The sequence below is a fragment of the Lithobates pipiens genome, unplaced genomic scaffold (assembly GCF_037356315.1).
Source record: "Lithobates pipiens isolate NorthernLeopardFrog02 unplaced genomic scaffold, aLitPip1_a1.2 Scaffold_13, whole genome shotgun sequence".
NCBI lineage: Eukaryota > Metazoa > Chordata > Amphibia > Anura > Ranidae > Lithobates > Lithobates pipiens.
In genome coordinates, this window is record NW_027507718.1 from 461481331 (window position 1) to 461495950 (window position 14620).

At 39.8% G+C, this 14620-nt stretch overlaps 1 protein-coding gene across 4 annotated transcripts in view; it reads left to right on the plus strand.

Moving 5' to 3' along the window:
* The window catches only part of KIAA0232 (KIAA0232 ortholog), a 47488-nt gene extending 38662 nt beyond the window's left edge, over positions 1–8826 (plus strand). For 3 of the 4 annotated variants that reach the window (XM_077477820.1, XM_077477821.1, XM_077477823.1), the window contains 3 exons: positions 170–278; positions 687–781; positions 2816–8826. In XM_077477820.1, coding sequence (XP_077333946.1) covers positions 170–278; positions 687–781; positions 2816–2992 — 381 coding nt within the window. In that variant the 3' untranslated portion in view covers positions 2993–8826. Of the gene's footprint in view, positions 1–169; positions 279–686; positions 786–2815 lie in introns of all 4 variants that reach the window. The other variant, XM_077477822.1, reaches the window with a different exon arrangement.
* The last annotated feature ends 5794 nt before the right edge of the window (positions 8827–14620 follow it).

Sequence of the window (14620 nt, forward strand, 5' to 3'; positions counted from 1 at the left end):
GAAATAAGTATCACTGAGTAGCTCTTCTGGCAAATAAAATGAACATTCCTTTTGTGTGTTTGTGTGTGTGTGTGTGTTTTTTGTTTTTTGTTTTATGCTTCTGATGTTTTAAAAAAATGTGTTAGAAGCTCTGTTGTGAGGTTTAATATAATTTTTTTTTTTTTTTCAGTATCCTCCTTTAAGCATCAATCTTCAGGGAGTAAACGCTGCAAAGGAAAAACAGTGCTGGTGGCAGAAAGCACTGTACTCCCCATTGATCTCTGGACCCTGCTGTGACTGTAAGAACTTTATTGTTACTTAGAACAATCGCTTTTATAGTAAATATTATAAATAGCGCTGGCAATAAAAAGCTTAATTCGTCTGCCTCTCATGCATAGCTATTGGTTGAGTATGAGTGGCAGGGTTTAATAACCAATAATGGTAGACGGCGTAGTTTGTATTTGCATACAGGGGGTCTTGTGGTCGCAGGAAGTTAAGGAAGTTTTTGTCTGCAGGCATCTGAGGATACCGTTGTTTCTTTGCTATTGATCTTCATGAAATGTTTTGTATAAAATTATTTTGTGACTTTATTTGCTATATTAGCTTATTTTATACCCTAACAAATATGCATGTCTTTGTAACAGTATTGCTAATACTGAAAGGGTAGTTAAGCTATGTTTTTAAAATTTTCTTTGGTTTTGACACAGCTTTCTACGCAAATGGTAATGAAGAAGGTCACATAGATCACACAAGTGGGAAAGATATCCCTTGCGCTGGATGGCTTCCTCTGGAGATTGAGAAAGTAGGTAATGTGGTTTTTAGACTATAGAATACTATATTCTTTCCCGTCCTCTTTTTTTTTTTTTTTACAAGTTTAGGTCTACAGTTTACTTTCAGTTTGCAAACAGATGGTTGTACTATACTTCTATTCTTAGTCATGTTAAGCTGTCAAGTGGGCCCATAGACGCTCAGCATTATGAGATTTTATTCACTGTTACTGCAGGCTGTGCTTGCATTAGCACTAGTGCATTGCCACTAAGAGCCCTTTCACACACAGAGGCAGTTTTCAGGCAATTTAGCTCTAAAAAATAGCGCTTGAAAGCTGCCTCCCATGCCGCTCGAATGTGAAAGACCGAGTGCTTTTACACTGGCTCAGTGTGCTTGCGGAACGTTCGAAAAAGTCCTGTAAGCAGCATGTTTGGGAACGCTCCCAAAACGCCCATGCCCATTGCACTGAATGGGCAGGGCTTCTGGAGATTCTGAAAAGTGCTTCAGAAGTGCTGTAACACAGGCATTTTTAACCCCTTCGGCTGCTATCGGTCAAAAAGTGACACTAAAACGAGCGGTGCTACAGCACTAGCGTTCGGGTGGCCCCAGCATTCAGGGGGTCTATGGCTCTTCTAGGAGGCAGAGTAAATCTCTAACTGCGATATCCAAGTGACAGACATATTTTACTGCCTCCTTATCTAATCCTTTATTAATGACGCCAAACTAACTTTGCGTTTAGGTCTGCTTTAAAGCTACCTGTAGGAATTTCTCTTCTGACTGCAACAACCTAAAATATGGAAGATATGAATTAAGCACATGGGTTTGCAGAGATTTAAAGGGTAATTCCACCCAAATAAAAAATATAAATATATTTTAGTCGTAATAGGCAGTCCCTTCTTCTGGGCCAGCATGGGATCAGTGTTCAGGCTATCATTGAAGCTGGTCCAGGAGGCGGGACTTTGTATTAAAGTGGCCACTGAGTAAACAGGAGATTCTCTCTGTAATCTGGTGCTTGTAACCCCCCCCCCCCCAACCCCTCAGAAGGGGCAGTAATCCGAGGGGAAGTTGTAGTTGGGCATTGATCAAACTGCATTGATGGGTAATTGTGAGGCTGCAGATGAAATGGATCAGTGTTTTTCTTTTTTTTCCTGAAACTTCCCTCCTAAAATGTGTGTATATGTGTGTATATGTGTGTATATGTGTGTATATGTGTGTGTGTGTATGTGTATATATACCATTGTGACTTAAGTCATAATGTTGTTGAATGTTATTAAAAATGACCTTTCCTTTGCAATGTGTAGCTCTATAAGTTTCTGTAAAATGCAATATGGCTACTTGGAGAGGCGTTATCTACAGAAAGCCCCCAGAAATGTAATTTCCTGCTTGAGTGATTATTGATTTTGCCAGAAGTCATCCCTTGGAACAAAAATGTCATTTTTGTTAGGATAGTCCCACAGGGAAATCATGTCTAAATAATGCACACCCTGACACTTTCCTCATAATTGTCCTGCGGGTGCATCAGCTGATTTTTAAAATCCCTCCCATACAGATTCACTTTGCACATGGACACAGACAAATCGATTTCTTCAGAATAACAAAGGGTAGGAATCTGCAACAATGTTTGTTAAAATCTGTGCAATGTACACAGATCACCCAAAGGGGAATGTTTTTTCTCAACAAAAGTGGAGTTACTCTGAATGCAAAAGGTGGGCCAATTGTATAGAATGGCGTATATATATATATATATATTATACACACACACACACACTATTTTTTTTTTCCCCAGAGTATTAACGCAAAAGAATTGTATGACTGCCAGGTAATTTTGAAGAGTGGGTTAGCAATGACAGGCCATGGTTTTTCACGTAACACATGCTTTCTTCAACTCTGTACTTGAAGCAATGATCAACAGCTGGCTGCATTTACTGAAAATGTTGCTTGCCAGCCTTGATCCAATGGCTTCAATGCATTGAATCACTGACCCAACAAAAGTATGCAGCTCAGGGGCTCTGACGTGATTGTTTATGTGAAATTGTTATGCGTGTTTTATTTTTTTTTTGTCTTGCAGATGTCTGCATGTAACAATGCCAAAGTTGCCATTGGATTCACTGGTGGAATAAAAAGCAGTAGCTTCAGGAAGAAGATATACTCAAGTGACAGCTCCAGTTCTGACACTGCTTCTGATGGCGGACATGACTGGGCTGATATTTCCAGAGAGGAACTTTTCTCTCGCACTCAGCTGTGATCGATATCTTTAGCTGTAGCTGTGAAAGATTAGTGTGTTGAGACAAAATCCCGATTGTCTGTTTCCCCTAGGGCCCTTAAACAGCTTTAGTTGCCACTTCTTCGGTGTGTGTTTTTGTTTTAATTTTTCTCCTTTTTTTTTTATTTTAATTTTTCCTCTCTGGTTTTGCATTTGAGATTAGCAATCTCATCAAACATTTGTTTCCTTCTTTTTCTTTTCTTCTTTTTTATTTTTTATTTTTCCTCTGGCAAGCTGTTAAACTTCACCTAGTATAGGTAGAATAGTTTTTGTTGTCATATGAATGGATGTGCTTGTGTTTGTAAAATCACTGCTTTGTGCATCTTATTGACATACTCTCTATATAAGTTTTTTTTGTTTTTTCTTTTTTTTAGCTGTAGCCACAATTGCCATCTGAACAGAGTAGAACCTACAGCTACTTCTGCCATTCAGGCACCTTAGGCTTCTGGAGTCTTTGGCAGTAGTCTCAAAGAACGAAGACATAAATATATAACACTGTAATCAATCCGTGCCTTTCTGAATGCAGGAGAGTAGCATGAATGACACTTGCCCATTCTTTGAAAAAAAAAAAAAAAAAAAAGACAAAAAGCGAAATTAAAGTAGACTAACTAGTAGTAGTGTTTAGAGACTTAAATACTGTGTTTTTTCTATCCTATGATACTTTGCGCCCACTAATAGAGGACTTAATAGTTTTCTGCTAATGGTATTTGCCAAGGGTTTTTTTTTTTTTTTTTTTTTTGGCATCTGTTCCTCAAGAAACCCCTTCCCTTTACTGCATAGTGAATTCTATGCTGAAATGTAGCCCAGTGAATATTACTAGAAGGGTGTTGGCACAGACTGTTTTTCTGCCAGTGTTTTTGCTGTTCAGATGGCTAAAGTAGAACTACTTAATTTTTAGGTGAAAGTGGGGATTATCTAGATTTTCTATCCATTGATTGGAAGGGATGTCGTTCTTGAAACCTCCAGCCTGCTGATTAGTTGTATTTCCAGTGCTACCAAACATCCCAGGCTTTCAACACTTGGCAAAACCGTTTGGGTGTTAGAGTCCTAAAATTTAGCCTTCCGGTGCTGGCTGTGCATCGTGGGTCGGTCTCAGAAATATATTAAATAGCAATGGATTTCTGAAGCTCAGCTAGGTAACTCTGAAGAGTTTTAGGGTCCATGCAGACTGGGCTTAAAAAAACACCAGATCTTTTGGCTGGAGGAAAAAAAAAAAAAAAACGCTTGGCGCATTTTTACTTTTCGAAATGTTTAGCTTTTTTTTGTGGCAGAAAAATCTTATCAAACGCAAATTGGAAGGGGTTTTTTTTTTTTTTTTTTCTTCTGCCTCTAAACGCTGAACTTAAGAAAATGTCTTTAAACAAAACGCTAAACCTCCCCAGCAGCTGTGTTTTGTTTTTACTAGTGTGCATGGTCCCCATGCCTTGGAGTTTTTTGGCTCTGGTAGTGTAGTTGATCATCCTGCTGGAACAAGTGTGTTTTTTTTTTTTTTTTTTTTTTTATTATTTTTTTTTTTTGGGGAGGGGGAATTAGTAGTAACATGCATTCATCACAGCACCAAACACTGCTGTTTTCAGTAGAATCCTGGCTCAACAAGTAAGTGGTTGTCAAATCTGAATATTTGACACCCATGCTCCCTGCAGTAAGTAGTAGTCTTTTTATTATAGAATATGGTTTGAGACGTGTTTTTAGTTAAAGCCAAGTTTTGTGCTTGGTGAGAAACCTTTGAAAATAAGGAGAAAACATTGGTAATGTGAGCTATTTAAATTTTTTCATTTCGTATGCAAGAAACCTAATTGGTTCTTCTGGTGAATTGTTCAAATTTAGCTCCTCTTTTCATATTTTTTTCTCCATTAATGCTGCCCATAGATGAGCCCTTTTTTGTTTACATTGGATGCAACTATTTTGTGTTGGCTTATTTAGTCGTTCATTTACTGCCATCTTTTGAAGTGTGCCACTGTACGTAACCAGTTTTTTGTAATCCCATTCACTGTTCTTTTGTCACGCACAGTGATAAGGTTACCATAAACCCTTTTTGGCTTCTACCATTAGCAGCTCTGTAGTATTGTTGCTGTTACTTAGACTAGTATTTTACATTTTTGTGCTTTGAAAGGACGTCATGGGCAAGTGTGTGAGTGGAGCGTAACTAACATTTTTCACCCTGAATGTGTGACTGAAGTAATGATTGATCCGTGTAGTTTTGTTAGACAAAAAAAAAAAAGAAAAGGGAAAAAAAAAAAAAAGAAATCTGCACATTGTCGAAGTGTAATTGTTCAGAATTATCAAAACTCTTTGTGCTTCTAACTCTTATGCAGATTGTTTAAGCACAGTAGGAGCAATATTTGAAAAAAAATTACCAAAACTTAAAACAAGCATGCTTACAACACCAACAAATGCAAAAAAACGAAAAATAAATATTGCTTTGGAATAATAGCGTAAATATAAAGGCAATACAAATCGTGGTTGAGCGGTATTTCAGTTTGTGACATTGAGAAAGTTCTGTCACCCATAATTTTTTTTTTTTTTTTTTTTGAATGCTGAAATTTGGACTAATACAATGGGAATAACTAAATACATTTTTGACAAAGCAATAGATAAGTTACAATCTCTAGTCCTGCATTTTTTTTTGTTTTGTTTGTTTCCTCTCCCCCCCCCCCCGTAGGCAAAACATTTTAGTAAGGCCTTGTTTGCATAGGCTAAGAGCAGTGTGTTCAGCACCCTTTTACACAGCTTTTGACTAGCTTTTTGAAGTGATTGGACTAGCTCAATGATGGCGAACTTTGGCACCCCAGATGTTTTGGAATGACATTTACCATGATGCTCAACTACACTGCAGAGTGCATGAGCATCATGGGAAATGTAATTCCAAAACATCTAGGGTGCCAAAGTTTGCCATCACTGGTCTTTGGTCACACTAGCCAAAGCTCTGAAAAGCAATCCACAGTGGATTGATTATCAGTGCGTGGATCGGCAGACACTGTCAGGCATTCAGGAGGTAATCGGTCATGACTGCAACCATGGGACAAGAATTTGGCTTGCAGTTGTGACATCAACTTAATGGCAGAATTTGATAGGTGGTAATGACTGTCGACAAGCCATGCTGCAACAAATTTGCAGTGGCTACACAAGTAGCTGCTCCAAAAAGCATCTTTGCTGCTGCATGTGAACAGTCTTTAGGTGGCCAGCCAGGGGAGTGGTAAAATCGTGGTTCAGCCACCTGTTTTTACCACCAACTATGTGTGAGAGTGCCTTTTTTAAAAGTACCATTCGGCACCTGTTTTGTAATGTGTTAATGGAAGTTCTGACCTTTTTAAACAAGCTGTCTGCAAGTGCAAGCCTTTCTCTAGCAGGTTCCTTAAACTGATGGTCAGCACTCCTAATAAGAGTTGAGTTCAATATTTACAAACTGGAACTAAAGAATTGTTTAACCTCACAAATGCTTTGCAGTAGCTTGCTGTACATGCTGCATTCATACAAGCTGAATTTTCAGTGAACAAGGCCCTAAAGAAATATGTTCTGTAGATGCCACTTCATGGAAATGCAAAGGGGAATTGTAGTGAGGGCGTTTGACTCCACAAACACTACATTCTAGTTGCTGCAGAATTGGGCAGCTAAGGCACATGATTAAAGACCCCCCTTAATACTGTTGCAACATGATACAGTAATGGCCTGCAAAAAAAATAAATAAAAAATGCACGTATTTTTCTAACCCAGCACAGGTCTGTGGAAAACTACTTTACTTGTGTGATGGGGTGCCAATCTCAACAAATGGCACTGCAGCACGGAGTGCTGTTTTGCAGGAAAACAATGCATTTGACTGGTTGTGTTCCATAAATGTAAAAAGGGGCTTTAAGGAAATGCCAGTTGTAACCATTATTGAAATGTCTACTTTAATTTTCCAGTTTGCAGCTGAAAATGCCTAGAATGTTGTTAGTGTTTGCAACAAATCTGGTTTTGTCTTAGTAAGATGTCTTACAAAACAAGTCCCCCCCATTTTCCATGGAGTATAGCATATTTTAACCACCCACTAATTTCACTGCTGTCCAGTTGGCTTCCACATACCCCCTCCCCGATTAGGTTGACATGGCTAAGAATTCAGCCACATACTAAGCTACTGTGCCACCGGTTGGCGTTCTGTATCCACTAGAGGGCATAGGACACAAACACTGTTGCAATCTTTTTTTTTATTTTTTTTATTGTGATTTCTCTACAGATTTTCACTAGCAGAAAAGTAGCACAAATAGCTTTGTTTTTTAGCCTTGGTAGTGGAGAGGTTCTCAGACAGCAGTGAGGACTTTGGGATGTGATCCGTTTCAGCCATGCATCCAAAATAATAATTTTTTTGGCTGGCTCTCTACACAAATGTGTGAGTTTGACTTTCAGAACATCATGTTGGACTTTGACTATTCAAGGGCAACACAATAGACCTTTTTAATATTCCATGCAAAAGTTCTCCCATGCAAATTTTTGTTGGTATTCCAGTGCTAAATAATTATTTTAGCGTTTGAACACTTAAAGGGACAATATTGTCTATTTTTTGATTTTGTGTGCTAAGTTAGTTTTAGTATTTTGTTTGCATTTATGTATTTTTTTTTTCTTCTCTATATGAGTTAAGCTTTTTCTTTTTCATGTGTGAGCACCTGCAGTTCCTGCCTTCCCACCTTTTTTCCTGCACAGCATCAAGTCCTGATATTCTGTTCTATCCTGTTTTTGGATTTGCATTATACATGGGGCCTCAGACATTGAGGACTGAAGCTGTGAAGCTGCATTGAGTAGGCTGGGCTTTATCTTGCAACCCCTGAGAAGCAGACAGAGCTCCCCTGATGTATAGCACAGTACAGCTCAAGTGATATTACAGATGGGCAAATCTTCACCCAGTTTTACAATATTTTTTTTTTTTACACCCACTACATCCTTGACAAGCATCTTAGTTTAATGCTTAATGGAAGACATTTTTCAAAAACTTAAAAAATTTTTTTTATTTTTTTAAAAAGCAGCAGATTTAAATTAAGACTTGCTCAGAACATGCTCCTTTTATTAGCCAGAAAAGCCTCTTCAGTGATTCCCACCATTCCTGACTTCACTTCACCTAAGCCCTCACCCCCTGGCCTCTGTGATCAATATAATTGGCAGGTATAACTTGGGCCCAAAGTGATGGAAGTCAAAGCTTTGGTTGTACAGCTAATTGAGGCCCAAAGGACCACATAGAAGGGGCTTTGTAGTGGGAAAGTTTAAAATGGCTGGCAGGTTTGCTTTTATCACACAACTTCTTGGTGATGGGTGCCCCCCCCCCCCCCCCCCCACTCCTCTTATGTTTTCCACCTAAAGAACTCTTGTATGACTGCTCCCTTTTTATAATAGTAAGCTGCATTATCTACCCTAAGTTCTTCTGACTTTCTTTGCTAGATAACAGATTATTTTATTGATTTCTGGTTTTTGAGTGACAAAACATTTTCAGCATTTTGGAAGATTTTTGTCCAGTGCTACATGTTTGCATTGTTCAAAACCACTAAAGCCAGGAAATACGCAGATTGTCATAGCATTCTTCATGATGACCTTAAAAACCTTGCAAGGCTGAGAATTGGGCAATTGCTATGCTTTTTTTTAAAAAGTACAGAAATGTACAAGTTCACAGCCTGCAGTGGTCTTATAAATGTTTATGCATTTCCAGCAGCTCCTTACCTGTATGTTTTCATGTATGATTACTCCTCACTTGTATAATTGGGCCATTTCAGACTCCCCACAGGCATTATGGCTGACTCCTTTGTCAAACTTTCTGTGTTTTGAAATATTCAATAAACTGCATTTATAGAAAATATATGCTTACTGCAGATATCGGAATGATGCCTTGTGGCGCTGGCAATATGCATATGTTGTCTGCTGCGCTATAATCCTCTTAAGAAAAATACTCATTGTCCAGTGGATAATGACTGAAAATATGTAGCTCTGAAGATACATATTTCTGCTGCTATTGGTCTTTTGCGGGAATGGTTTTGCTGAAAATGCACCATCTTCGTTCAACAAACATTTTATTGCCCATTTAATGAAAACCTCTGCAAGAGATATGGATGTTGTTGCTGGCCTCTCCTGAGCTAATTTACATCTATATGGTTAATGCAGTCTGTTAAAGCGATTAGTAAACTCACAATGCATATTTTAGCTCAATATAAACAGTGTGAGGTAACTTACTATCAGTTTCCTTTTATACCTTCTGCACTTTAGCCTGTCAAAAGATGTAGCCCGATTTTTCTTCTTTATTGACCTCACCGGCGCATGTGCAATTATTCCTTCATCCACGGCATAAGTGTGCTGTCAGGACGGCAAGAGGCCGTCTTATCGTTGCCAGCACCTAGGGCATTGCACTGCAATATCGCAAGAGTGCTTGTGTTTGGCTGAGTTCCTGAAGCTAGGCTAAATCTTTCTGCGCATGGGTCAGCAGCATAGAAAGAGGGCAGAAGTGATAGCTGTGGACAAGAGGAGCCAATATGGCACCAGCTTCCACAGGCATCTGAAGAAATAATGTAAGCCAAAAATTATAACTTCACAGATTGCTGTTTATTTACATACAAGGCAGCTGAGTTTACTACTGTAAGGCAGCCTATTCATTATGAATGGAACAAAAATGGTCATTGCCCCTCTGACACAATGCACTGTACGATGGATGCATTGACATTTTGTGGTAATGCACGTTAAATTATAGGTTTGACTGTGCCCCCCGAGAATGTGCTTGTACTGCTGGCAAAATTCTTTGAGTTCCTTATACATGTACGTAATCCAATGTACTGAACTCACTGGTTGTGTACTTTTATTGGGTCACTGGAAAACTATTAAAGCCAGGCAACTAGCCCTTTCAGAAGACCAACGAAGGCAGCCTTTCTTTTAAGAATAATCCTAGAACTGTCCTTATTTGTTGACATGCTAGTGAAGAGATGCATACAGTGAAAATATGGGAGGACTAAGTAGTAACCATCTCATGTTAAAATAAGCAAGATTAACATACCATTGCGCACACATTTTTATTAAACTGAGTGACCTAGGAAAGCAATGATGATATCTAAATATAATTTTTATTTTGGTGAACCACTATGGATTCATCCCATAAAGCAGTGCAGTAATCTGCAAATACCAGTAACTCAGAGGTGGAGTGAGGCTGGTAAAATGTTTGGTGTGGATTACTGCACTTGTCATATCATCAATGTCTTATCATATACCCTTTACTGTTTAATGTTTTGGTATACATTTTACAAATTCTTGGAGCTTCCTGAAAGGGTTTTGTAGATCCTGCACTGAGAATATGGAAAGAAACTAGTACCTTTTTGTTGCCAGGTGAACATGCAGGTTGTCTAGCTCCTGCAGCAACCAAGGGCTTTCCTGTATTAGTTTGCCATTCAGTATACATTATACAATAACCTCATGACACTTTCTGTTCCTCATGTGATCACATATACTAGTGAGCCTCAGTATAGGAGCAGACTGCCGTTTTAACATATTTGTAGCAGTGTAGCATTTCAGCTCTCTATGATCGTGACTGGGATGGAACTTTTAAGAAGACCATTGCAATAATCATTTCTTTTCTGCTCCTCCTCTTCAAAGCCAGCCATGCAGTAGTATTCTAGCTGGATTTAAAGTTTTCTTTTTCTTTCCTTCCAGACAGATACATTTTATATTCTTTTTCAAGGTTGGCAAAACGCTGAACGCACTGTGGTATGAAGCGCAATGCATATCCATTGCACTGAAAATGTTTTCCATTCCTGAGCTAAAACTCTGTTTTACATTTTTCTCCCTCAATTGGTTGTATTGTTCTGATTTCATGTACACCAAGTAACTTTTTTTTTCTTTTTTTTTTTTCTTGTGAACTTATTTAACACCAAATAAAGAGGCAAAAAAAAAAAACTTATGGACTTGTACACTTTTTATAGCCAATATTAAATTGTATGCTGCATTCCTTGATCAGTAGAAGTTAACTCAATATTAGGGGGTCTTCGGTGTGGCCCCTGACATCAAAGGGACCCACATGATATTCAGTCAATGCAGTGCTACAGAAAGCTGTCAGACTGGAACATGCAACTGTAGATGGTCACAGGCTGGAGACATGCTTCGGGAGACAGTCATAGCCTGCAAACATGTTGCCCGAAGCTGCTAAATATCACATCTGACAACCCTTGTAGAAGTCCAAATGGGGAAAAAAATATGAACATCCCAGAAAACAAAAAAATAAAAATGGGTAAAATAAATTGAGCCACTTTAAAGAATATTTGTTCACTGGCTTTAGTAAAAACTAAGAACACTGCATATGCTCTGAGGGCTACACAGCAAGTTTAAGGGACAGGTTGGGCACCAAGGCCTTTAAATCGGCCCTTGAACAAGATACAGGCATAATGTTATGCTTTTACAGCCTTAAAATTACCTTGTGCACAGTCCTTGCACATTCAAGTATTTACATATTCTGAACAAGCCGTAAAGTAAAAGCACTTTAAAGTGTCAATAAAGGCACAACTTTTTTTTGTTTTTCTATTTTCTTTAGTGGCCATACTTCCCGGGTCACAGGAATGTTCTCCTGTGACCTAGTGTTGGCTGACAATGGGCTCTGAAAGGACCCAGATCATACTGTTGGCTGGGAGCTGAAGCCAGCTGTGCCTGCTTCCCCTCCAGCCTGGCACTCCAGTGAGTGGAACACCTTGAGCTGAGCAATCATTTATCATATGATCACACAGTTCAGTCTGAGCCAACATGGGGTAGCTCCAGCATTGAGAGGAGTATGAAGGTTTATTTTTATTTTTTTTATAAGCCCCAAACTACTTTTTTAAATGTGTGGTTTATTTTTGTTTTTTACACTATTTTTTATTTTTTTTAAATTCGACTTAATTGCTATCACAAGGTAGCGTACAAGCCACCTTTTGAAGGTTTTGGGAAGATGACAGGTCTTTATGGAGACATCAGGGGTCCATTAGACCTCTGATGTCTACCCGTCCCTCCAAAGCAACTAACTGAGCACAGATCAAGCTTAGTTAGCAGTTTCCCTGGCTGTAATAGCTAGTCAGAGGTGATGGGGGAGCGGATGTTCCATCATCTCCTCTGTGGGGAGTCTCCTGACTGTTTGCTGCAGTCCCAGGCTGCTGAAAGAACAGTAGAGCCCGGAAGCCACTGTGGATGATCTTTCAAGCTCTGTAAACGTGATCACTGGCTAAAAAAAAACCAAACGGTACCAGGATCATGGCTGGAAATGTGCATCAGTCGGCAAGTAGTTAAAGGGGGTTTTGTTAATGAGTATTTCCAAAAAAACTAGAACCTGTATTTGAGTGAGGCTCCTCTGTGTGGGAAAAAATGTAATTGTGTCCCCACCATGTAAAACCCCTTTAACTTTGGTCCTCTGTTTACATAGAGAAGTGTATGTTTAGATCACTCTGCAATATCATATTTATTGAACAGGTGGAGCCTGTGGCTACATACAGCATGCTTGTTCCCAAACAGATGGCATCTCTGGTTAATAGGAAAATCCCCATCAATATCTGCTTTTTCATGGATTTTTAGCAAACCTGCCAGAAAACCTTGTCTTTCATGTATGGCAAGGCATATTTTTTTAAAAGGGAAGTCTTAAGAGCAATCCATTTTTGATTGCTTTTCAGAGGCTTTAAAGAGGCAATATAATTTAGCCCTGTAAATGCTGAAACCACATGCAGAACACAAGGTTATGGTGTGGCCCCCTACACTTAAATGGTCAGGTTCAACAGCGGTACTGCCTGCCAAATGTGACATGCTGTTTAACCACTTGCTTACTGGGCACTTAAACACCCTTCCTGACCAGACCAATTTTCAGCTTTCGGTGCTCTCACACTTTGAATGACAATTACTCAGTCATGCAACACTGTACCCAAATGAATTTTGTGTCCTTTTTTTCCCACAAATAGAGCTTTCTTTTGGTGGTATTTGATCACCTCTCGGGTTTTTATTTTTTGCGCTATAAATGAAAAAAGACAGAAAATTTTGAAAAAAAACGCATATTTCTTTGTTTCTGTGATAAAATTTAGCAAATTATAATTTTTTTTCATAAATTTTGGCCACAATTTATACTGCTACATATCTTTGGTAAAAATAACCCAAATTAGTGGATATTATTTGGTCTTTGTGAAAGTTAGAGAGTCTACAATCTGTGGTGCGAATCGCACAAAATTGATCACACCTGATGTACTGGTGGCCTATCTCATTTCTTGCGACCCGAACAAGTCAGGAAAGTGCAAATACCCCCCAAATGAGCCCTTTTTTGAAAGTAGACATTCCAAGGTATTTACTAAGATGCATGGTGAGGTTTTTGATGTTGTCATCTTTTTCCCACAATTCTTTGCAAAATGAAGATTTTTTTTTTTTCTCACAAAATTTTTAATGTAATAGGTTATTTCTCTCACATGGCATATGTATACCACAAATGACACCCCAAAATACGTTCTGCTACTCCTTCCGAGTATTACGATACCAAATGTGTGAGACTTTTACACAGCCTGGTCACATACAGAGGCCCAATATTGAAATAGCACCATCAGGCGTTCTAGGAGCATAAATTACACATTTCATTTCTCAACCACCTATTACAGTTTTGAAGGCCCTGGAGCACCAGGACAATGGAAATGCCCCCAAAGTGACCCCATTTTGGAAAGCGAACACCCCAACGTATAATCTATGAGGCATAATGAGTCGTTTGAATGGTTCATTTTTTTTTCCAGAAGTTTTGGGAAAATGTGGAAAAAAAATGAAAACGCATTTTTTTTACGCAAAGTTGTCCATTTATAAGATATTTCCAACACATAGCATGTACATAGCAAAAATGACACCCCAAAATACGTTCTACTACTCCTCCTGAGTATAACGATACCAAATGTGTGAGACTTTTACACGGCCTGACCACATACAGAGGCCCAATATTGAAATGGCACCATCAGGCGTTCTAGGAGCATAAATTACACATCTTATTTCTCAACCACCTATTACAGTTTTGAAGGCCCTGGAGCACCAGGACAATGGAAATGCCCACAAAGTGACCCCACGTGGCACTGACGACACGTGGCACTGGAGGCAGATGGGGCTGGCACTGGCAGATGGTGCTGGCTATTTGCTCTGGCAAATGGCACTGCGGCTGGCAGATGGCGCTGGCAGGTGGCACTGGGGCTGATGGATGGCACTGGCAGGTGGCACTAGCAAGTGGCACTGGTGGTGGCAGGTGGCACTGGGGCTGACGGATGGCGCTGGCAGGTGGCACTGGTGGTGGCAGGTGGCACTGGGGCTGACGGATGGCGCTGGCAGGTGGCACTGGGGCTGACGGATGGCACTGGCAGGTGGTGCTGGCAGGTGGCACTGGGGCTGACTGGCGGCGCTGGGGCTGACAGGCGGCGCTGGCGGCACTGGGGCTGACGGCAGGTGGCACTGGCACTACTGGCAGATGGCACTGGGCTGACATGACACTGGCACTGGGGCTGACACATAGATCGCTCTCCCTCCTCACACGCTGTCTCTGTGTGAGGAGGGAGAGACACGGCAATGGGAGATGATCTCATATGTTTACATATGAGATCATCTCCCATTGGCAGCTGCGATCGCGCTGTGAACGGCCGCTTTGAT